This window comes from Anolis sagrei, chromosome 1 (genome assembly GCF_037176765.1).
Source record: "Anolis sagrei isolate rAnoSag1 chromosome 1, rAnoSag1.mat, whole genome shotgun sequence".
NCBI lineage: Eukaryota > Metazoa > Chordata > Lepidosauria > Squamata > Dactyloidae > Anolis > Anolis sagrei.
In genome coordinates this window covers 129,925,761-129,950,566 of record NC_090021.1, presented here as the reverse complement: position 1 = coordinate 129,950,566, position 24,806 = coordinate 129,925,761, and the positions used below count along the sequence as shown (strand labels likewise).

The following is a 24,806-nucleotide window of genomic DNA, read 5'->3' as shown; positions in this document are numbered from 1 at the left end:
CCTAACTCATGAACAGGAAACGTAATGTTGCGGACAGGAAAAGGGATTTAAAGATGGACTTAAAGCCAACTTTAAAAGCTGTGACATAGACATTGAGTACTGGGAAGCCCTGGCCCTTGATCACTCTAATTGGAGGTCAGCTGTGACCAGTAGTGCTGTAGAATTCGAAGAGGCACAAACGGAGGGCAAAAGGGAGAAACATACCAAGAGGAAGGTGCATTGGCAAACTCTGCCCAGGACCGCCTTCTGTCTGGAAACTGATGTCCTCACTGCAGGAGAAGATGCAGATCAAGAATAGGGCTCCACAGCCACGTATAGATCCACCACCAAGACATTATACTTGGAGGGCGATCATCCTCGGGCTATGAGGGATTGCCTAAGTAAGTAAGTAAGTAAGTAAGTAAGTAAGTAAGTAAGTGACATGTTGGTGCATATGCGGAGGATAGGGTATGCAGGACAGGTCTCATGGCACCTATAGTTCTCTCTTCAAATACCTCCAAACTGTCTTCCTCTCTCTCTCTCTGCTCCTCAGCAATTGCCACGTGAGATAGGAGCATCACTTTCCCAAATGGTCGATCTGGCTCTGTATATACACCTACTGAGAGACTCTGTACAGCTTTGCTTTTGTAGGTTGCAAATTGCATAGGTCAGGGCTGTGTGACTGGCAACCATGGCTTAATTTATGTTTTGGAAATTCTGTTTCTAATAAGTAGATCTCTTACAATTTATGGAGATGGTTTGCATTTTGTGTAAAGATTAGCTCTGGCATCCAAACAAACTTCAGTGGATTCAGAAAAGCGCATTTGTAGAAACAAGCAAAATGAGTACGTTTATAGAATGATACTGTGTGTTATTGATATTTTGTCATCCCCACAATGAAAACCAAAATCTATGTGCGTAACAGTAAAGGGTGTTAATGGTTGTTAGGCTTTTATGGCTCATTTCCTAATTCATAAATGGAATGATTAGAAGCAATTATACTTGCTCGCAATAATATCTTGCTCCACTGACATTGCAAAGGGCAACTCTTGTAATTAAAGTGTTGTGACTTCGCAGATCAGCATTTTCTTCGTATCACAACAACATTTTGCTGAGACCTCTGGGCTTCAGGGAAACCAACTAATATTTTAAATAAAAATGTAAGAAGGTTTCTTTTCCAGGAACAAATTCATCATCTCACAGACTCTAATAGAACTAGATTTAGATGAGAAGAAAGAGTTGCCCTAGAGAGCCCAACATAATTACTGTAAAGAGCCCTGCTCTTCCTTTAGGAATCAAAAATAAAGACAAACCATTACTAAAGGATCAAAGGTGAGTTAAGATGTGTGACTTGGATCCTGAGTTGTCCTTCTGGGAAGAAAATGTCACACTTCAATGTAATTGTGCTGTGATGCTGGCGACCCTGCCGTTACTCTTCTAGGACCCTCCGGTGGTGCAATGGGTTAAACCCTTGTGCTGGCAGGACTGCTGACTGAATGGCGGTTCGAATCTGGGGAGCAAGGTGAGCTCCTGTCTGTCCGCTCCAGCTTCTCATGTGGGGACATGAGTGAAGCCTCCCACAGGATGGTAAAACATCTGGATGTCCCCTGGGCAATGTCCTTGCAGACAGTCAATTCTCTAACACCAGAAGCGACTTGCAGTTTCTCAAGTTGCTCCTGACACACACACAAAAAATTCTTCTGCATTGCCTCATCCCAGATGGAGTCTGACAATCATGTCCATGGATTCCAGATATGTTTTTCCAGTGTCAAAATTGCTCCATTTAGACACCAGTTGATGCCTCATTCTGCCACCTAAAGGAAGCAGTGTCACTCTGTTATCTGACAACACCAATAGGGGTTCAGTGACATATTGAACACTCCCAGGAACCATGTTCATACATATGGTAATGACAAGCACTGCAGGAATCATAGCAATACAACATGCTTTCAATATCATAGGTAAATGTTTCCCCTTGACATTAAGTCTAGTCATGTCCGACTCTAGGGGGTATTGCTCACCTCCATTTCTAAGCCGAAGAGCCAGCATTGTCCGTAGACGCCTCCTAGGTCATGTGGTCATGTGGCCGGCATGACTGCATGGAGCGATGAAGTGGTACAATATTGATCTACGCACATTTGCAAGTTTTTGAACTGCTAAGTTGGTAGAAGCTGGGGCTAACAGTGGGAACTCACCTCATCCCAGTGATTCAAACTACCGACCTTCGGGTCAGCAAGTTCTGCAGCTCAGAACTTGCTGACCAGATGCACCACCAAAGCCCCTTCAATATCATAGGGAACTTGATATTGTTACCAAAATAATTTATTTTTACAGCTCCAATATTTCCTATTGGAAGGGTGTGCAGCTCTACCAAACTGATGTATCCTGTGTTTCAGTGTTTAGTTTGCACTCTGACTCCCCAGGAGTGCCTTCAGTATTCTGTGTCTCTAAGAAATATCAATATTCTCATAAAGTTGTCAGAGAAAGAGCACAAAAGGAAAGTGCAGGCTGCTTCGTCAGCAAAAATCTACACCTGAGTCACCATGGAAGAGTGTGCTTTCACAACACTCCACATTTTTAAGGAACTCTCTTGGCTCAAAACATCATAGGAAGATTCCTACATGAAGCAGACATGCCCTGGCTGTTTGTAGGACAGCAACTTCTTTAGCAATAGGAACAGCCCCACTTTGATGTTGAAGTAGCTGTCATTAAATTACACTGTCAACTTAAAATGGCCCATTTGGCTTCTATTTTTCCTCTCACTGACTCTATGAGAGAGTACAGACTGAGGCCCCTTCCACGCAGCCCTATATCCCAGAATATCAAGGCAGGAAAACCCACATTATCTGAGTGTGGACTCAGATAACCCAGTTCAAAGCAGATATTGTGGGATTGTCTGCCTTGATATTGTAGGATAAAGGGCTGCGTGGAAGGGACCTGAGAGAGCAGTTATCCCAAGATGATCTAGTGAGTTTCATGGCTCAGTGGGAATTAACATCTCTTCTAAGTCCAATTTCATGATACCACAATATTTGTAATGATTTGAATCATATTACAACTTTGGCAGTAGATTATGAGTTCCATATCCATGGGAGGTACCAGATTTTACATGGGTATTCAAACTCACACATAATAGCAAAACCTATCCAAATGAAGGACACCTGGCCCCAAAATACTATCAGGCCATACTGATAAAATAAATAAATACCATAAAATAAATATTTATTTTTATTTAAATATTTTTAAATATTTATTTTATTTAAATATTTTTATTTAAACATTTAAATATTTTATTTAAATATTTTTATTTATACAATAAATGTTTATGCTAAAATAAATACCATACTGAAGAATGTAGAAAATGCATAGAGAAGACATTTGTTGTTGGATGTCAATAAATTAAACCAGAGATATTGCTGTACTTTGGCAATAAATGCATATGCTATAGTGACTGTTTTATGCTTCCTCCCCTCCCTTTTGATAGGTTAATAAAGTAGTGGGCAATATTTTTAGAAGTGCACACATGCATAATACAGATATATATACTACATGTTGCATGCATGTAATCATATAAACATTACATAACAAGGGTATTACCTGATGTAATGACTCATATATCAACAGGCGCCTCTGTATGGGAAAAAATTCTAAAAGTCCCAGGTCTTGTTCCTGTACCTATTTCATTTAAGAGAGTCGTATGACATATTCCTCACTCCAAAATATTTCCTGGGGCCTCTGGCATTACCAAATATTTTTCCTTCCCACTCCCCAGAACAATTCAAATTAACCCAGCATTTTACAACTCACCTGTGTGTTTCTACGATCTCAAAAGAAGTAAAGATTGCCTCTGCCAAGTAAATATAGCTATTGTTTCTGGGACATAGATTCAAGCGAGATCTATGTCCCAAGAGAAAGAAGAACGTTAGCACTAAAACAAAATAATTCTTATGTATAACTAGTCTATTTGGCTAAAACACCTGGATGATGATAATTCAATAATTACATTTCAATTTCTGAAATGTCATATGAGACCGGAGGGGAAGGCAAGGGGGAGAATAAACCTGCAATATTTCAAGCAAGAGGCTAGATACAAATCCCTGAATATTTAGGCATAAAAAGAATAGGTAAAGGTTTCCCCTTGACATTAAGTCTAGTCGTGTCCAGCTGTTGGGGGTGGTGTTCATCTCCATTTCTAAGCCAAAGAGCCAGTATTGTCCGTAGACGCCTCCAATGTGGCCAGCATGACTGCATGGAGCGCCATTACCTTTCCGCCAGAGAGGTACCTATTGATCTACTCACATTTGCATGTTTTCGAACTGCTAGGTTGGCAGAAGCTGGGGCTAACAGCGGGAGCTCACCGCTCTCCCCGGATTTGAACCACCAGCCTTTTGGTTGGCAAGTTCCGCAGCTCAGCAGGTGCACCATCGAGTTAGAATAGTAAAATCCAAATACTTCATCAGATCTGGAAGCTCCTTTGAGACCTGGAAACACTTTAATGCACTTCTCTACCCTGAAGAGCACAAAGTACTGTAAAATATTGTTGTAGCTCAAATATTTCATGGCCACACTTGACTCTTTTCTCTGGCAACATGCATTAAAATAAACCCATTTTTGCCACTGAGCTCCAAGAATCAGAAATGCTGGCACAATTTATTCTTTCACCAAGTTCTGGGGGAAAAATTGGCTTCTTTTTTAAAAAGGTTTCTGCAGAGTAAGGAAAATATGCTTTCTGTTTACAGTATAATGTAGTAGTGTATTAAAGTCACCTGTCGACATGAATTTCACAGGATTATCTTAGGCAAGGAATAGTTACTGTTTTGCCAGTTCCTTCTTCTGAAATATAAATAGCCTGATATTCAATGATGGTCTCCCATTGATGGTCTGCCTACAGATCTACAAACCAGATGACCCTCTGAGAAAATGGTCAGGAACAGAGACATCTTTATATCTCTTTCTAAGGAACCTGTTGTCCCCCAGAAGTTAATGAGTTACTACTCCCATGATCCTTCAGTCCTGGACATAAAAGATAGAGATGAAGGGATCAAAGCCCAACTTCTGCAAGGCCATAAATTTTCCATTTGCAGGATCCTCTCCTATTTTCAGTCACTCCCTTTCCACCTATTTCTGACTTTCCAATTTCCCCAAGGGATACACATTTATATTTGTGTCCACGAAGGAGAAGTAATAGGAACTAAGTAGAACCGGAGAGGATTAGGGAGAAATAAGGATGCTCTGGACTTCCAGAAAGTTTGGTCTTCAACTCTCAGAAGCCTTAGCAATTAATGTAAATGGTAAAGGACGGTGTGAGATGTAGTTCATAAAATTAGGAGGGCCAAAGTTTATTCTCTTGTTAGAAGAAGAAAATGCTGTATCACAACTCTTAGCTTTTCTAACTTTTGGTAATACTTTTGGTGTTACTGCAGGTGGCATTTCAACTATAGCAGGAGGACTGCACAATTCCCAATGATATTTTTATTTTTATTTATAGTGTCTCAGAAGCAAATTGTGTACAGCTATAATGTATTAAAAACACAAACAAAGTTAAGAACTTGGCATTATGCTAAATGTCTTTTGACCAGAAACTGGCCACTTGGAGCGCCTCTGGTGTTACTATAAGAAGGTCCTCCATTGTGCATGTAGCAGGGCTCAGAGTGCATCACAGCAGGTGGTCTGTAGTTTGCTCTTCTCCACACTCACATGTTGTGGACTCCACTTTGTGGCCCCATTTCTTAAGGTTGGCTATGCATCTCGTGGTGCCAGAGCACAGTCTTCTGTGTGCCCAGGAGGGAGTCTCTCCCTCCTCTGGTATCAGCACTGATTGAGGTTCCAGGTTTTTGCTTGCCGCCTTTGGACTCTCGCTTGCTGTAGTGTTCCTGCAAGGATCTCTGTAGATTTTAGGAAGCTGTTTCTTGATTTAAAGCGTTGGCTTGTTGGCTGATATCCGAACAGAGGATGGACCGGAAATGTCAATGCCTTGGCCCTTTCATTATAGGCTACTACTTCATGGTGGATGTCAGGTGGTGCAGTATCTGCTAAACAGGGGACATGAGAGAAGCTTCCCCGAAGGATTATAAAACATCTGGGCATCCCCTGGGCAACGTAAATAACTGATTCTCTCACACCAGAAGCGACTTGCAGCATGCAACCAAATGATATGTTATAAGAACTTTCAAGTTCATCTCACCCATCCTATTGTTCTATGAAGGGATTGTACAACTACAACAAATCCAGGTGGCTGTCCACCTAGGCTTTGCTTAATCATCTCTATTGTCAAGAACCCATAATTTCTAAAGTTGGTTCTACTGTTCAATTACAGCCACCATTAAGAATGGTTTCTCCCTTATGTTTTAACACAAACATGATATGATTCCTTGTCATTTCCAGTCATTAGCTCTACCTCCCCCCCCCCCTTTTTTTTTTTGCAAGGCTGATCCATTTGATTTGTCATAGCCTCCCAGCTGTCTTAACTTCTGTTGGGATTAGAACTGCAAGCCGCAATGACAGATGAAGACGAACTACATTTCTACAAACCTGATCAATTCATTTTTAATAGCAGCATTTGTGTTGTCATATTATAGGATTTGGAATTTCTCATTATCCTAACTCCTCCAATCCTCCGTTAAGCGACTGCAGGATTAGGATGAGCGCTGCCTCTTTTTTGTAAAGAAGCCAAGGAAGAGCATGTAATAAACAGCAAGAATTGGGTCAGAGTTGTGGATCCCCCGTCGTGAAATTTTCATACATGAATCCAAGAATAGATTCATCTCTCAGCAGAGCAGTATACACACTGCCCTAGTAGCCGATTGCCCTAGATTTCAGACTTTTCTTAAAAAATACCCACACAGCTACTTCCAAGTCTTTTCCTTTGTCTACATAATTCAGGTAAAGACTGGAAGCGCGGGAAAAATCACGCTGAAAAGGGAGGAGCCATTTTCAAAACAAACTGAAGCCAGGTTGTGAAGGGAAAATAGGCAGTAGATATGAGATGGGTGATGGAAGCAGATCTAGGGGTCATTTTGGTGCCCTAGTGATGTCCAAAATTGCTGGATTCATCCCAGCATGCCAACCCAATTGATTCCAGTGAAGATACGCAGATCGCTTTATTGCTCTGCCTGGCCAAGGAAGGATGTCAGGGGAATTTTCCCAGATCTGACATGCCCCTTTGTTATAGACATTGATATTTTATAGACATTTGAAATAGCAGACATTGCACTGATTGGTACAAATTACAATCCACAGTCCTATTGGTTTACAGTACATTCATTGTTGTCACGTTTTACAGTTCATGATGGGTGTATAGTGTGGTGGGAAACTTAATAAAGTCTGGGTTGTTGTGAGTTTTCTGGGCTGTATGGCCATGTTTCAGAAGCATTCTCTCCTGATGTTTCGCTTGCATCTATGGCAGGCATCCTCAGATGAGGTCTGTTGTGAGGTCTGTTGGAAACTAGGAAAATGGGGTTATATATCTGTGCAATGTCCAGGGTGGGAAAAAGAATAATAAAGTCTCTTTTTTGGAGGAATCTTGAGTAGATGAATCCTATAAAAGTAGGGTTTGAACCCCTACTTTGCCATGGAAACCGACAGGGTAACACTAAGCAATTCATACTCTCTCCACCTGCAGTGGACATGGGATACCTCCTCTGAATAAATCTTGCCCTAAATCAGAGTCAGCTTTTTTATTTCAAGAGTTGGGAGATCAGACTTTTTCCAGTTCTTGAAAACAAGAGTCTTTAGAAAAAGTATATTATTATTATTAAAATTTAATTGTAAGTAATGGAGTACAATTCAGACAGCAATATCTGCTGTGAATCCCACACAAGGTTATACAATAACCAGTTACAGCCCCATTAGAAAAATAAATATCTCTGCTTCAGATGCAAGTTTGTCATTCATTTTTTCTCCAGAAGACAATTATGCAATGGACAGTTCTCTGTAAAAAGATGTGCATCTTGTGCGCACTTGACTTATGCCCATGATTCAGATAAAAGGAAGTGCACCTCTTAAGTTCACTTTTTGAAAACAGTTTTTCCCCCAGTTATCAGAATGGCCGTCCTCTTCCTCGTTTACTCTTTAGGTGGCCAGCTGAACGCCTAAGTTTCCTCCTCTCTTCGTGATGGTGCTTCTCTGCATCCTGCTGCTTTTGTTGTTGCACTGACTGAAATAGATGCAGAAAATACCCAAATGAGAGGTGTACTACTAAACCAAACTAACACAAGTGACATCTTTAGGTGAGAAAAACAAAACAAAACTGGGATGTAAAGATGTACTAATATGTTGTTAAGTTTCTCCTTCCTGATAAACAATTTCAAGTACTCACAAACTGTACTCCTACTTAGCCAGGAATAAAACCCTTTACACATCATGAGACTTCTAGGAATGGACCAGGATTGAAAGGCCTACATTCTTAAAATACTTATCCATGTTTCCTCTCATTTCCAAATTTCTTTTAATAATGCAGCTTACAGGTCTCAGAGAAAGTCCAGTGTTGGAAATAGCAACTAGTTGTTCTGTACATAATTGCTTACTGTATTGCATGCGCGTATTGGTTTGCAATTTTACCTAACCACTTTGTTGTGGGAGGGGCTGAAGACCATGTGGACATGTTTAGGACTAAGACTTCATTTCAGTTTGCTTTAGACTTCAGTGGAAACAGAAGCTATTTGACTCTTAGAGAGAATAGAAGCCATCTGTATGCTTAGAGATCAATACAGAGAGATCCTGTTGGACTATGGACTATTCATTATAAAAGGATGCCCTGTGTTACCTACAGAGAAACTACTTAAAATCCGATTGTAACTGGATTCATAAGCAAAGAATCCAATATGCTGTATATAAGAAGTTTGTGAGTAAACTACTCCGTTACTTTTAAAGAAGACTTTAAATCATGTCCTGAGAGCATGATTTAAAGGCAAATATATTTTAAGAGAGAGTAGATGTTTTTGAGTAACTAAAAATGAACACTTCTGAAACTCTGCTGAATGTATATGTTTTGTGCATTGGCACATCTTTGTCCCTAATAGTTCAAGGTCATGCCTAGATACATCAGTTTAACAGCTGAGAGACCTAGTTGCCTTGCATGAATGCTGGTGAACATCATTTTTCAAAAGCTTGTGACTTCTAACCAGGCCATGCCTTTCCAGTGACCAGTGACTTTCCAAAACGGTTATGAATCGCATTTCCCAAATGGTTATGGAGATTCACATTTTCCAAAACACAGAGCTTTCAGTTTAACAGAACAAAGCAAGTAACAAAAACACCCACATCTGGTGGTGTGCCTTACTGGTGTCAGTAACATTTCACCATTTCTGTTTCACTGCAACACCACATGATGCTGAAGGACTCCAACTCTCATCATCTCTGGCTATGGGCTAGACTGGTTAGGGCTTCTGGGAGAAGCAATCCAGCAAAACATGTGCAGGACCACACATTCCCCATGCAGGACTGACAAGCTCAGAGTGGATGCCTGCCCACACAGATCTCTCAAAATGAAACACAGAACAGTGGAGGCTTGTGTGTCTTGTTCACAGCATAATGCCTCCCCCTCAAATATTTCTCACTAGAAAAAGAACATTGAATGCAAAGGACATGCTGGACAATTCCAAAGCAAAGGGGCCACGGGGATGCTTTGGAAGCAAAAGGCCGAGGAACAAATCTGAAAAATGTTTATATTTATTCATTCTGATATAGGTTACCAGATGGACTTCTCAGTTATCAAGGAAGGTGGATCCATCTCCTTCCTGCAACTCCATACTTTCAATGATAGTCTAAGAAGGATCTTGAAATCTTGAGTTATTCAGTCATACAGAAACAATCTAAGGCAGTGGCTCTCAACCTGTGGGTCCCCAGATGTTTTGGCCTTCAACTCCCAGGAATCCTAGCAGCTGGTAAACTGGCAGGGATTTCTGGGAGTTGTGGACCAAAACACCTGGGGACCCATATGTTGCGAAACACTGATCTAAGGTATAGATAGACACCAGAAACCCAGAGAAGATAATGGGTTTTTGACAGCAGAATGCAATACTAGATGTTAAATTGTTGGGGGTTTTTTTAGAGCAACACTTTAAAAAGTATCCAGATCTTATTTTGCCTGTGAAGTCAGACTTGGAAAGAGTATAGACCACAGACTGGAGGTGGTCAATTGTGTTCCTCTAAATGTTTTTGGCCCACAATTTCCATCAGCCCTAGCCGGAATAGCCAATGGTGAGGATGGGCATTTGGAACATGGACACCTAGACCAGTGGTTCTCAACCTGTGGGTTGCCAGGTGTTTTGGCCTCCAACTCCCAGAAATCCCAGGTAGTTTACCAACTGTTAGGATTTCTGGAAGTTGAAAGCCAAAACATCTGGGGACCCACAGGATGAGAACCACTGACCTAGAAGGTTACAGTTTCCTGTTGCTGTTGTACGCTATGATCTGAATTCCAACAATTGCAGGTGAAGAAGGACTCTTAGTAGGCCACAAGCTCAACACATGTCAACAGTGTGATGCAGCAGCTTAAAAACCAATGCAGTTCTAGGCAGCATCAATAGGAGTATGGTGTTGAGATTGAGGGAAGTCACAGTGCCACCCTATTCTGTTTTGGTCCAACCTCACCAGGAATAACATTAGTTCTGAGTTACCGCAATTCAAGAAGGATCTTGACAAGCTGAAATGTCCAGAGGAGGGCAACCAAAATTATCAAAGGTTTGGAAACCAAGCCCAATGAGGAATGGCTCAGGGAGCTGAGTCTGTTTAGCTTGGAGAAAAGAAGGCCGAGAGGTGACATGATAGCCTTGTTTAAATGTCTGAAAGAATGTCGCATTGAGGATTGGGTGTGCTTGTTTATGTTGTTTTGGAGACTAAGATACCAAGAACTGGAGTCAAATTGCAGGAAAAAAGATTCCACCTCAACATTGGGAAGAGCTTTCTAACAGTACAAACTGTTCAATAATGAAATATGTTGCCTTGGAATGTGGGGGAGTTTTCTTCTCTGGAAGTTTTTAAGCAGAGGGCGGATGGCCATCTGTTAGTGGTGCTTTGATTGCATGCTCTTGCATGATAGAAGGCTTTTTGAGGTCTCTTCGAACTCTATGATTCTAAGATATGATTACCAATCGTATCCTCCTCCCAGAGTTAACCATAGTATCCTGCTTCTGCAAAATCTCTGCACATCTACTAAAAGACATTCTTTTAAGCTGGAAGCCTCCCACTGTCTACCATACTACATGTAGACTGTGGGATACAATTATCTTCCCAATGGACATAAAGATGTATTTTCTGCTTGTACCGGAATCTTATTTGAGCTAATCAGAGCCTGGAAAACTAACACCAAAAACTGCCAGGTCAAGGGATTCTGGGAGTGGTGCTTCAAAAGAGTGGCATACATGAAGTGAAATTTCAGATGACAGCTGGATGAACAGTCAGATTTCCGAGTTGCCAGGATAAGACAAATGCCATACTTTTGAAGCACAACTCCCAGAATCCCTCAACATAAAACAGGAGAAAAATGTATGTAAAGCAAGAAGAGATGCATAAATCTGCCATATGACAGAAAGCATGCAGTGCAAAACCTGTAAAATAATAGCCAAAGTGACTACAAAGAAAACAGTATTCTTCTTCTGCATTATTATTCATATTAAATGTACTTCTCTGCAATACTAAGCTTACCTTTTTTAATTTAAATGTAACTTGTTTGCTTCCTACGGTGGTGTCATGCACACTCAGTGCACCAACTCTCTCTTCAAGCTGCAAGCGATCTCCAAGAGTTTTTCTGCATAAAACACAAAAGAATAAATAAATAAATAAATTGCATATTCTTTTTAGAGTAGTATTCACACACAGAAAGAGAGAAATTAAATTAATGACCCATAGAGGGACACAGAACAAGTAGCGTTCTGATTATAGCAGCTTTTGTTTGAATTACAGTTTGTCATATTTCCAAGCATTGCACTCATAATTACAAATTCTGCCTTTCTCTCTCTTGTACACACATAAGATCTCCCCCCCCCCAAAAAAAAAAAAAAAAACCCAGAAAGGAGTTTTAGGAAAATGACGATATGGAGATTCTACAGTATAGACCTCTTCCTCTCAAAACAGTGCTGGTAACTATGGGATCATAAAAAAATTAGCTTCAAGCAACACTGAGTCAGGATCATGATAAAGGAACACCCTGTTTTATATTTTTAAGAGTCATAAATCTCTTCACAAAAGTCACCATAAAACCCAAAATGTCTAGCCACTAAGTGGATAGGGGAGACATTAAGACTGTGAAGAAAGTCAAGATAACCACAAGGAAGTGTGTGGCATCTTAAAGACTAATAAATTTATTGTGGTGGGGACTGGACTCAACTCCCCCCCCCCCCATATGTTATAATATATGTTTCCAGCTATAATATGATCCAAGATATGATATGATAACCCTTTGTTGCTTTTGCAACAACAGATTAAGATAGGTAACCCTCATGGAAGACTGAGTCAGCTTCCCAATACATGTGTTACCTAAAGCCAAACAAATCACATAAATCAGCAGAAAATTACCAGATGGAACTATTTTGGACATGTCCAGTAGAAAACATGCCCAAAGAACAACCTTATTACAAAATTTAAAACATGATTCACCAAAAATAAAGAAATGCTGAATATACTTAAGGAGAATTAACAAACCTAACTTGAACCGATATTTTAATAAGGTGCTTGACTTTGGTTTTGTCATGCATCTAAGACCTGGCCCTCCTTAGTTTCAATAATCAAACAGGATGTAATGCCTTTAATGTATTCAAGCCTGACATATGGCTGCTGGTTGTAAAGATTTTTGGGGTACAAGGACAACAGAACTTTAATATAAAAGAAAAGGTTGGTTCATAAGAGTAAGAAAAGAGATAAAAAAAACAAGGAGGTATTCTTTTGTCTAGCAGGGACAAATAGAAGACTGTCAGTGTGCAGGCCTAGTGAACTATAGGTGCAGATGCACAACAGGGTGGGGAGAGAGACTGAAAGGGCCCTGAGCATAGGGTCTTGGCACGTTTGTGGTGCTCCTCTATACACAGTCCTGTGATGGATTTAGGAACATACTTCTAATTAATGAGGCCCATTACATTTGTGGAAGTTATAGCTAAGACAGAGATGTTGAATTAGAGTTTCTATCACTCCTCACTACTAATTGTGCTGGTTAGGGATAGAACGAGTAATCTTCTAAAGCATAGGTTTAGAAGATTATTTTCATTGAGAGTCACATCAGCCTTCCAAGGACCATTGGATGGAAAATCCAATGGTTCCATGGTAAACATGGAGGACCATTTTAAAAACATAGCGGTTAGTATTCTTTAGCTTTTACCCAGTTTGGACTCCCAGATGTTAGTGAATGACAACTCCCAGCACTTTTGATAATCTGCCATGTGGACTGGAGATAATGGGAATCGCAACTCAATAGTACTTGTGGTTCTGAGGTTGAAGGAAGGTTAAAAGACATTTTAAAATAAGACATCATATCCACAAGCTTTGTGTTTCAATCAAACCCCACTCTCCTCACTAAACAGAACATTTGTTACTGTATCCCAACTCCCATCAGCTCTAGTAATGATATGTAATAATGAGGAATACAGGAGTCGTCGAGCAGCACCTGGAGGGCCAGATTTGGCTCGTGGGCATTGACTTTGACCCATGTGCTCTAGAAGGCCACCTTGAGTCATTCATTCCTATACTAAAGGATGAATTAAGACATCTATTTTCCATCAGCATGCCTGGCTGTGAAAGCAATGGTCTTCAGAAGGCAGCAGAAAAACACCAAGACAGATGTGAGCATCTTAAGTGTGTTCCAGGATAAAAACCACATAGAAGGAGAAAAAGAGAGATGCCAGCCTTACTTCATCAACTTTTGCCTTTTGGTGGTGTCCTTGAAACTTCTAAATTCTTCCCCGGCTTTAATCTCAAAAAACTTGGGTTTCAACACTGTTTGCTGATCCTCCTTGAACCTTTCCTGCCGTTTGACTTTTTCCTCTTGGCGTAGAAGTCTGCGCTGTTTCCTGACCTCTTCAACCCAACCTTTTTCATCATCTGAAGTCTCAGAACTTTCTGCATCACTTGGTTTTCCTTCTGGTTCTTCCTCCTCTTCCTGTAGACAAAAATAGTTATGTTAAAAAAAATCTGTCAATGTTTCCTAAACAAACCATTTACCTAATTAGGCGTACGTGACACTTCACAGATATATTATTGGGAAAGGGCTACAACAAGAGGGCACAAAGTACAAAAGTATTATTAATTCCTTATTATTAGTCACAAGGTCATCTCAACTATTTTAACTACAAATCTAGATGAATGAATCATGACAAAAATGTCATAAAAGTAAAATATAAAATATTTTCAATCAATTAGTTTTAACAATCTACAATGGAAGAAAAACAACTACTTAACCAGATACAAAAGCTTACCCCCCCCCCCCCCCCCGTTGACCGTTGGATTGTGTATTCTTGCATAGCAGGAGATTACACTGAATGGTCCTTGTGGTCTCTTTCAACTCTATGGTTGTATGAGTGACACCAAGTCTATTTCCAGCACAAAATCTCAGCCATGTGATTTAGCTTGGCCTCATTCAAAATTCCAACAATTTCACTACTAGGTTACACAACCGCTTTAAATGTTGCCACATATGCATATTCAGAAATTAGCTACAGCAATCCGGTTGCCTCCTCTTACAAAGATGCCTTTGTACTGGGTGAATCATTTTTCTGTCTGTGTATGGGCATTATCAGTGCTAATTCCCAACAGGCCATAGTTCCTTGAGGCCTCCTGTCTATACCTTTCTCCATCTCTGTATTCTAGAAGAGGTGAATTTGGGGGCTTGTTTTAGTTCTTTTATCCAGCAGATAAGAACGGAAAGGGTGCTCATCAACAGCCCCTCCTCATCCTGGAAAAAAGTGACTAGTGGGTGTTACAGGGGTGTGGACTGGGACCAGTGATGTTCAACATCTTTATCAATGTCTTGGGTGAAGACTTAGAGGGCTAGCTTAACAAATTTGCAGATAACACCAAATTGGGAGGAACAGCTAATACTGCAGAGGGCAGGATCAGAATCCAAAATGACCTGACAGATTAGAAAGGTGAGCCAAGACTAACAAAAGGAATTTCAGCAAGGAGAAATCTAGGATCCTACATGTAGGCAGAAAAAAAATGAAATACACAGATACAGAATGGGTGATAAATGGCTTGACAACAGCTCGTGTGAAAGGGATTCAGTGTGATGCAGTAGCGGCAAAGCAATGTGATTCTGAGCTGCATCAACAGTAAGTAACAGAAGTAAAGTGTCTACATTGAGGGAAGTCACAGTCTCACTCTATTCTGCTTTGGTCAGACCTAACCTGGAATATTGTGTCTGGTTCTGGGCAGCAAAGTTCAAGAGGGATGTTGACAAGATGGAATATGTCCAGAGAAAAGTGATCAAAATGATCAAAGATCAGGAAACCAAACTCTCTGAGGATGGCTTAAGGAACTGGGTATATTTAGCTCAAAGAAAAGAATGCCGAGAAGGTACTTGATAGCCATGTTTAAATATGTGAAATGATAGGGCGAGTTTTTTTTCTGTTGCTCAGGATATTAGGACACAGATCTGGATTCAAATTTCAGGGGGGAAAAGATTCCACCTAAAAATTGGGAGGAACATCCTGGAATATGCTGCCTTGGAATGTGGCAGAATCTCCTTCTCTGGAGGTTTTTACGCAGAGGCTGGATGGTTATCTGTCGAAGGTGCTTTGATTGGGCTTTTCCTTTGTGGAGGAATGGGGTTGAACTAGGTGCCCCTTTTGATCTCTCCAACTCTATGATTCTATGAAATGTTCTTTGGAACTCTTACATCTAAAGCAGACACTCCATGTTACGGACACTCTAGAGCTATGTTATAGCACACTTAGTTTCCTCTAGGTCAGTGGTCCACAAGAACTAAAATATGGTCCACAGCCTCACTGTTGGTACATCGTTGCAATGAGAACGACTGGTCTCGCGAAACCGTCTTATAGTGCCGAGGCGTATTAAATATGGTTGGCTTATTAAATATGGTTTTCTGTGAGCGAGCAGGTGGCAACTACTGGATGGCATGTGTTCTGTATCACAAACTAGAGCTGATGTGGTCTATCCAATACAATTTTCTGAATCAGCACCCCAAATAACCAAACTGAATCCAAAGTTGACCAAAAACTGATTTTGGTACTAATGTTGGAGAGTAGTCCCTGGTGAAAGTGGCTCCTGGTCAAAAAAAGGTTGGGAAACCTCTACTCTAGGATAACTCGTGGATTAATTCCCATTGGATAAGAAAACATTTATCAAGAGGAAAATAGTTCCAAGGAGGCCCAAAAATGTGGAGAAGTTTCCTGCTCCCCGGAGGTGCTTGAGGAGCCCAAGAGCTACAAAAATAGCACCAGTGTTCACGTATGGTCGATGGGCCAGACTTTATAATAATAATATAATAATCACTTTATTTTTGTACCCCACCTCCATCTCCCCGAAGTGACTCGGGGCGGCTTACATGAAGACAAGCCCCGGTCAACATGGTTAAAGTAACACATTAAAATTCATAAAAACAGCAACAAGCAAAATAAAACAACAGCAGAAGACAATACAACCATCAAACAGACAACCAGTAACCTGAGATAGCAATGCGATTCTGGGAACGGGCGAGGAGCCAATACAATCGATTGTGAGGAAGGGTTGATTGATAAAGTGCAAGTGCCAGATGACAAAAATTGGAGGTAACTGGTAAAAAATTGGAGGTAACTGGTACACTATATATCTAAGCAGGAGGCAGTAGTAAAGTTCAGGGACTGAAAATTGGGTCATAACTGGGAGCCAACATTTTCTGGGGGAAATCATCTAATCAAAACACAGTTGAACATCCACATTTCTAGATCTTTACAAAAGAAGGAAAGAGCGTGTACCAGCCTAATCTCCCTGGGAAGAGAGTTCCAAAGCCGGAGGGCCACCACTGAGAAAGCCCTTTCCCTCGTCCCCACCAACTGTGCTTGCGATGGAGGTGGGAGTGAGAGGAGAGCCTCCCCAGAGCATTTCAGAGATCGTGCAGGTGTGTAGGGGAAATGCGATCACGGAAACAGGTAGGTCCCGAACCATTTAGGGTTCTATAGGTGATAACCTGCACCTTGAATTGAGACTGGAAACTTACTGACAGCAAGTGGAGTTGTTTGAGTAGAGGCATTGACCGATCTCTGTAATTCGCTCTGGTTAACAACCTGGCCACTTTTCACACTTCTGAATTAAGAAAATCAATCCAAGAATGTATCCAACTGGATGGGTTAGGCCAATGACATGTGGAGAAAAGTCCTCTGGCTTTCATGGTAGCCAGAAAGACCAGTGCTAATTGGTTCAGAGTGCAAGTGTCTAAACCACAAGCGTATATGCTTAAGTTTCATTCTCTGTATTTTAGCATCTCTTTCATTTCATTACTGCACAATCTTGTACTTTCAGTTATGTTACCTAAATGCTTGGTTGACTCCAAATGAATAATATTCTTGGTTAACTTTGTATCAGCATGGGTGTCAAGCTCCCAGTTTATGGCTCCATTCTTGTTGACAAGGGCAAGCAATTGGACTGGCCCTCCACAAGTTCTTATCCTACACCCAGCACTGTTTGAAACTCCCCACCAACACCTTCAAGCACTGGGCCCAAATAAATTTCCACATTCCTTTGGTGCAAGGGGAAAAGTTTATCATGTCTCCTTATAACTGTTTCTAGCCAAGATGAGTCCTTTTCTCTTAGACCGCAGGGGAGCCAGTTTGGATGAAATCACCCCTTCTACTCAATGTTTTCAGTTGCTGAGAAAGGGCTGAAGTCCTTTTCCCCACCCTCATTGTCCACATATATCATCCTTGTATGAGATAAGAGGGAACAGAGAGGCATTCCCAATAGCACAGATTTACCTCTCTAAGGGCTTCTTCTTGCTGTAAAAGCTGTAGTTTCTTCTTTCGTTTTTCACTTATTTTAGACACAAGTGGATTTAGCAGCCTGAACTCTTCACTCTTCTCATCCACCTGGAAATCTGGGTTCTCAAACATAACTTTAAAGCGATCATCGCTAAGGATGTTGGGCATTTTCTAGGAAATAAAAACGCAAACACAATGTTGGGAAATTGACATAAAACATTGGGAATAAACCTATTAGGCAAATAGGAACTTCAAGAAGTTTTGCTAGGAAAACAGATACTACATTTCTTCAATTACAAAAAAAAAATCCTACTTCCATTTACTTGATTAAGATATGTATTTGATATTTGCTAATATCAAATACATATCTTAATCAAGTATAAATGTCCAGAAAGTTTGGACATCACACTAAACCACAATTTAGGAAAACAAAACTGACTTTTCAGCATTCAGCTCTGGGCCTTGCAGCAGCTTTTTCAATAATGTTGCAAGCAGGAGTTTGGAATTTTATTTCCATTTTAAATTTATCATATAGCATATTCTATCACATATAAACTGTGGCTAATCCTACCTATAGTTTATTTGAAACAAGCCACTGTCAACCAGTATTTTGGAGCTGGCTTACAAATTATAGTTAACTACAGTTTAGGATTTGGAAGCAACACTGAACTATGACAAAACTGAAGACTAAAAGGAAAACTGAATATCCTCACTACTGTATTAGAGGGAGAAAGGGAGAGAGAGAATACAGAAGTCTGAGGCTTACATCACCTTGGTCTTTTCCAAGTTAAACTCTTGTTTCACAAAAAAGCTGCATCAAAATCACAGTGAGAAATTTCATCACAGTCATTGTACCAATGCATCTACATAAATTAGTTCGAATTACACATCCAGTGTAAATTTTCTAAACTGACTGTAGTCCTTTAAGGCGGGGGAGGGGGGTGATGAAGGTCAAAAATGCTAGAAGGACATGAATTTTTACCATCGATGACTCAATGACTGCTTCCACCTAATTTTTTTCAACTGTCACAAAGCCAATGCCTGGGATGGTCTGGAAACATTCCGATTCTCTAGATATTTAAGTTAATGTCTAAGAATGTGTAAAACATTTTTCCAGACTTCTTTGGCATTTGATTATGAACTACTAAAAACGGAATGGCAACTGACATGATTTATGGAAAATAGAAGTACCTTACATAGTTACTTTTCATTATTACACATGATAAACCAGATATTGCCACATGATATGAAGCACAATGTATTGCCCACAGACACTATTAAATTAAGCAGAATCTTTTAGAAGGACCCAGCTTCAACATCTAATTGTCATCTTTAATTAAAGGTGATTTGAATTTTTAATAGCTTGTGGACCAAACCACCTCCAGAAGTGAGTCAAGTTCAACTTTAAACACGATTTTAATTATTATAATATATTTTAACAATCCTTTGAATAAAACAAACGAAACAAGTGACTACTGCTGTTGATGGAAAAGTACTAACACCTGGGAATCACTTTGGCCCCAAAACTTGTTTGTACAGCTGTCCAGAAAGGAAAATTCTTTTGTGCCATAATGGCACATCTAAAAATACATGAAAAGAATATCAGGCAAGAATCATACTAACCCCAGCTGCTTGATGGCCCATCAGGGAAAGAGCAAGAAGCTGTTGTCATAATTTGTTTTACATTTATCTCAGTGGAAATGGAAGGCTACGTTCAAAATGCCAGAAGAATTGAGGGCAGAAAGCTCACGTGATCAAGCTACTGCGTCATCCCCTGCAGATCACAGTCATGCTGTCTAACTTTTACCAGATGTCACAGTCAACAGTGTGACTTAGCCTTGATCACTATACATTCCAATTTCTTCTCTGAGCTTCAGCTTTCCATAAAAGCATGGGGCTCTCTTCCAAGTGGAGCACTCTCTTCCCCCCTCCCCCTTTCTTAGCAGAGTTTTCACCATTAGCAGAGTTCTGTGGCAGAATAGGGCTTGGGGGTGGTGGCAAGGTGTAGATGAGATATCCCACGCTTCCTTTGGGGGGAATACTCCCATTCTGTAGTTGGTTAAATACATGGGTGTGGAAGCTATGGATACTAAGGGATGACTGTATCCGAACAATCTTACTTGAAATGCAATATGTATTAAAACAATTATTACCACAAAAAAGCTTATGTATGGCTAACAGAGGTCAAGTGAAAATAGGAATTTCATTTACAGTAGGCTGAACTGTTGGTTTGCTTTCAAAACATGGAAATGTTCAATTTGTGAAAAACAATTGCCAGAAACCTCCACACCTATTTCGATTTGTGGAGAGTCCTACAACGTACTCAAATCTCCAAGTCCTAATGCTGCTAGCAGAGATTGCCAAAACTGAAGATGGAGTTTCTACAAAGCTCTTGCTCTGTTTTGCAGTTAAAGCACAAAAAACATGGGAAAGATACTCTACCTTTTGTTTCTTTTTTCTTGCATCTTGTGATTCCTCTTCTCCCTCCTCTATCAACTTCAGGGCAAGTTCTTTATTAACTTTAGGCAGTTTCTGGAATGAATGAATGAATGAATGAATGAGAAGAAAAATGGATCCCTCTGAGTTTTCACACACAGTACTTTGCAAACTTCCCCACATAAAATGCTGAATATTCAGTATATTTTCTAGTAAATCACATAGACAATATTTGCATTGACTTTAAAAAAGGGTTCACCCACGTTGTGCCTCATCTGGAGCTCTCCTACAATGTTAGCATAAGAAGAAACACAAAGTGACATGCCAAGCTTTTCTATGGAAAGTAGTTTCGACTCAGGTTCCTTCGACATGACCTGAGATCTTTAGATATTATGGGAAAGGACCACATTACAATGGCTCCCACATTATCAGCATAACGAGACTTCTGTGTGTCAAATTTGGATCTCCTATAGGAAAAAAGTGCCACATCTCCACCATGATTGCTTCTTCTAATGTAATTGTAATCTACTTACATGCTTCGCCAAGATATAAAGTATAAGACAGTAGTGCTGACTATAGCCCTGTTCTAATTTTTCCTGAACAAGAAATCTAAATCTGTGGAAGGGACATTGGGGCATGCATGTTGGCAGTTGCATTCCACCACAAAGTCTGATGGGATCTTTTACTGGCATTCACTTGGATATGGCGTCTGCCTGAATGAGTCACTCTGCTTTATCACATTCTTCAATACATGGGATGCTTTTCTTGCATTTAAATATAAGATCACATCAGACTACCAACATGCCAAGTTGGAAACATACTATTGGTAGGTACCAACGTTAGAGATGAAGTGAGCTACATTCCCCCACTCCTTACACTGGTTTAGGTAAAATCATAATGCCAACACAACACTAAACAGCCTCAGACATAAAGCATACCAGCTTCGAAGCACCAAAAAAAATTAAATTTTGTAAAAATATGTCACTCTCCTTTCCGAAGCAGCAATGGAAGATTTATGGGGTTTTCCCCCCTGAAAAATGTAACCTTTACCTTTAGTTGCACTCTTTGTGCCCGTGTTTCTTCTATCTTTTGTCTAATTTTCTCTCTCCTGTATTCCTCATAAGCAAAAGGATTCACCATCATTTTAACCTGTGGAAACAAAATGGATGAGGTGTAAAAAAAACCCGGAACTGCTCAGAAGTCAACATCTATGTCACTGATTTTTTTTCAACCCAGCTTACTTTGTGATAAAGCCTTATGTCCATGAAAAAGCCATGCATATATCCTCGAAGAAGTGGAGATCCTATAAGATGAGCAAGGCCTGGAGGCAGGGGAGAAACACACACAGAGATCAGGATGTTAATCTATCAGGCAATCTTTCATTAAAGTAGTAGATACAAGAAATAGCTTTAAAGATTCAGTTTAGTAAATCAGTACTATACAGTATGACCCCTGTAACTCTGGGACCAATACCTGCAGTTTCATTTATCAATGTATGACAAAATATGTCCTATCTAGGCATTTTCTAGGTCCTCCAGCATGGCTCTACAAAACTTTGATGTCGTAACATTTTGATATCTAATAGCTGTGGGTTTATTCATCCAAGCCTGCGAAGAATCTATTGGATACCAAGCCAAGAAACATCAAGACTGGTTTGACGAAAATGACATCGAGATCCAACAGCTAATCGACAAGAAAAGGAAAGCCTTCCAAACATGGCAGAGAGACATCAACTGTGCTGCTAAGAAAAAGATCTACGCCAGTGCAAAAGCTGAGGTCCAAAGAAGGACAAGAGAACTCAAGAACATCTGGTGGACAAAGAAGGCTGAAGAAATCCAACACCTGGCAGATACCCATAATGCTCAAGGATTTTTCAAAGCCACAAAGGTCATCTATGGGCCAAGAAACCATGGCATACAGCCTCTACGCTCATCAGACGGAACCAAACTCCTGAAGGACCAAAACTCAATTGCACTACGTTGGAAAGAACACTACCAAAGCCTCCTAAACCGCAGCTCCAGTGTGGCCGAAGAGGTCCTCTCACAAATCCCACAACAACAAACCAGGGATGAGCTTGCAGCACTGCCTAGTTTGGAAGAAGTCAGCAATGCCATCAGCCAACAAAAGAACAACAAAGCCAGCGGACCGGATGGGATCCCTGCTGAAATCTTTAAAGAGGGAGGACCTGCGCTGACACACCAACTCCACCAGCTCATAGAAAAAGTGTGGGTGACCGAGAAAATCCCAGCAGACTTCAAGGATGCCACCATCATCACCCTCTTCAAAAAAGGGGAAAGAACAGACTGCGGAAACTATCGAGGTATCTCCCTTCTAACCTCCGCTGGGAAAATCCTCGCAAGAATCCTTGCAAACCGCCTTCTGCCCCTCTCAGAAGACACCCTCCCAGAATCCCAGAACGGCTTCCGCCCCTCCAGAGGAACTGTGGACATGATCTTCACTGCACGACAACTCCAAGAAAAATGCAGGGAACAAAACCAACCTCTGTACATGGCATTCATCGACCTTGCAAAGGCATTCGACACAGTGAATCGCAGCGCTCTCTGGACCATCCTCCAAAAAATCGGGTGCCCAAGCAAATTTGTGAACATCCTGCGGCTCCTCCACGATGACATGATGGCAACAGTCTTGGATAGCAATGGCTCCCAAAGTGACCCATTTAAGGTGGAATCGGGTGTCAAACAGGGATGTGTTATTGCCCCAACTTTATTCTCCATCTTCATCGCCATGATACTACACCTTGTTGATGGGAAGCTTCCCACCGGAGTGGAAATCATCTATCGGACAGACGGCAAGCTATTTAACCTCAGCAGATTGAAAGCCAAAACCAAGGTCACAACAACATCTGTTATAGAACTCCAGTATGCTGATGACAATGTCGTCTGTGCGCATACAGAAGAAGATCTACAAGCCACTCTCAACACCTTTGCAGAAGCATACACAAAACTTGGCCTGTCACTGAACATCGAGAAAACCAAAGTGCTGTTCCAGCAGTCACCAGCCGCCCCCTCTCCAATGCCAGAGATACAGCTTAATGGCGTAACATTAGAAAATGTCGACCATTTCCGCTACCTTGGCAGCCACCTCTCCACCAAAGTCAACATCGACGCCGAAATACAACACCGCCTGAGCTCTGCCAGTGCAGCATTTTCCAGAATGAAGCAGAGAGTGTTTGAGGACCGGGACATCCGTAGGGAGACCAAGGTGCTTGTCTATAAAGCTATTGTCCTCCCAACCCTGCTATATGCCTGTGAGACGTGGACTGTCTACAGACGTCACATGCAGCTCCTGGAACGATTCCATCAGCGCTGCCTCCGGAAAATCCTGCAAATCTCCTGGGAAGACAAGCGGACAAACGTCAGCGTGCTGGAGGAAGCAAAGACCACCAGCATTGAAGCAATGGTCCTCCAACATCAACTCCGCTGGACAGGCCACGTTGTCCGGATGCCTGACCACCGTCTCCCAAAGCAGTTGCTCTACTCCGAACTCAAGAACGGAAAACGGAATGTTGGTGGACAGGAAAAGAGATTTAAAGATGGGCTCAAAGCCAACCTTAAAAACTCTGGCATAGACACTGAGAACTGGGAGGCCCTGGCCCTTGAGCGCTCCAGCTGGAGGTCAGCTGTGACCAGCAGTGCTGCAGAATTCGAGGAGGCACGAGTGGAGGGTGAAAGAGAGAAACGTGCCAGGAGGAAGGCGCGTCAAGCCAACCCCGACCGGGACCGCCTTCCACCTGGAAACCAATGCCCTCACTGCGGAAGAAGATGCAGAGCAAGAATAGGGCTCCACAGCCACATGCGGACCCACAAGGAAACCCATGATGGAAGACCATCTTACTTGTCCAACGAGGGATCGCCTAAGTAAAAGTAAAGTTTATTCTCCAGAATCTTGGGATTTGTAGCTTGCTGGAGGTACCTGGAATTTTTTTGCTAGACATATCTAATCCATTCCCCACTTTAGCGTCTGCCAGCAGCTGCACTATCCCAGCAGAACCACAGGATCCTGGCCATAATATATATTTATATTATGTCTTGAATTGTGGCCATTCATATAATGTATTAGCATATAATATAGGATAAATCCTATACACATTGTGTATCCCTTATCTGAAATCTTTGGGCCCAGACGTGTTTTGATTTTGGAATAGTGTTTCTGAATTTTTTTCAGATGTTGGGGTATCTATATTTGGTTATACATACATTGTGAGATGGTGCCCAAATCTAAAAATAAAATTTATTAATGTTTTATATCTGCTTTGTGTATCTTATTTATTTCTTTATTTACCATATTTATATACCACCTTTCTCAACTCGAAGGTGACTCAAGGCGGTTTACAGTCGGCAATCAATGCCACCAACAACATAAAATATAATTAAAAACATTAACATATAATATAGGCCATATAAAACAATAGAAACAATAAAAACAGAAGTCCTCAGCATCTCATTATTAAAATCATTTTCCAGTCGCATT

At 41.0% G+C, this 24,806-nt stretch overlaps 1 protein-coding gene across 1 annotated transcript in view; it reads right to left on the bottom strand.

The window, feature by feature from the left end:
- Nucleotides 1-7,723: 7,723 nt before the first annotated feature.
- The window catches only part of NOL10 (nucleolar protein 10), a 50,020-nt gene continuing 32,937 nt past the window's right edge, over nucleotides 7,724-24,806 (bottom strand). Inside the window, exons 15-21 of the mRNA XM_060787741.2 lie at nucleotides 21,557-21,636; nucleotides 21,366-21,464; nucleotides 20,322-20,411; nucleotides 17,877-18,050; nucleotides 13,821-14,068; nucleotides 11,626-11,728; nucleotides 7,724-8,134 (exon numbers count right to left, since the gene is read on the bottom strand). Of these exons, the coding sequence (XP_060643724.2) occupies nucleotides 8,018-8,134; nucleotides 11,626-11,728; nucleotides 13,821-14,068; nucleotides 17,877-18,050; nucleotides 20,322-20,411; nucleotides 21,366-21,464; nucleotides 21,557-21,636 (911 nt within the window). The 3' untranslated portion in view covers nucleotides 7,724-8,017. The remainder of the gene's footprint in view (nucleotides 8,135-11,625; nucleotides 11,729-13,820; nucleotides 14,069-17,876; nucleotides 18,051-20,321; nucleotides 20,412-21,365; nucleotides 21,465-21,556; nucleotides 21,637-24,806) is intronic.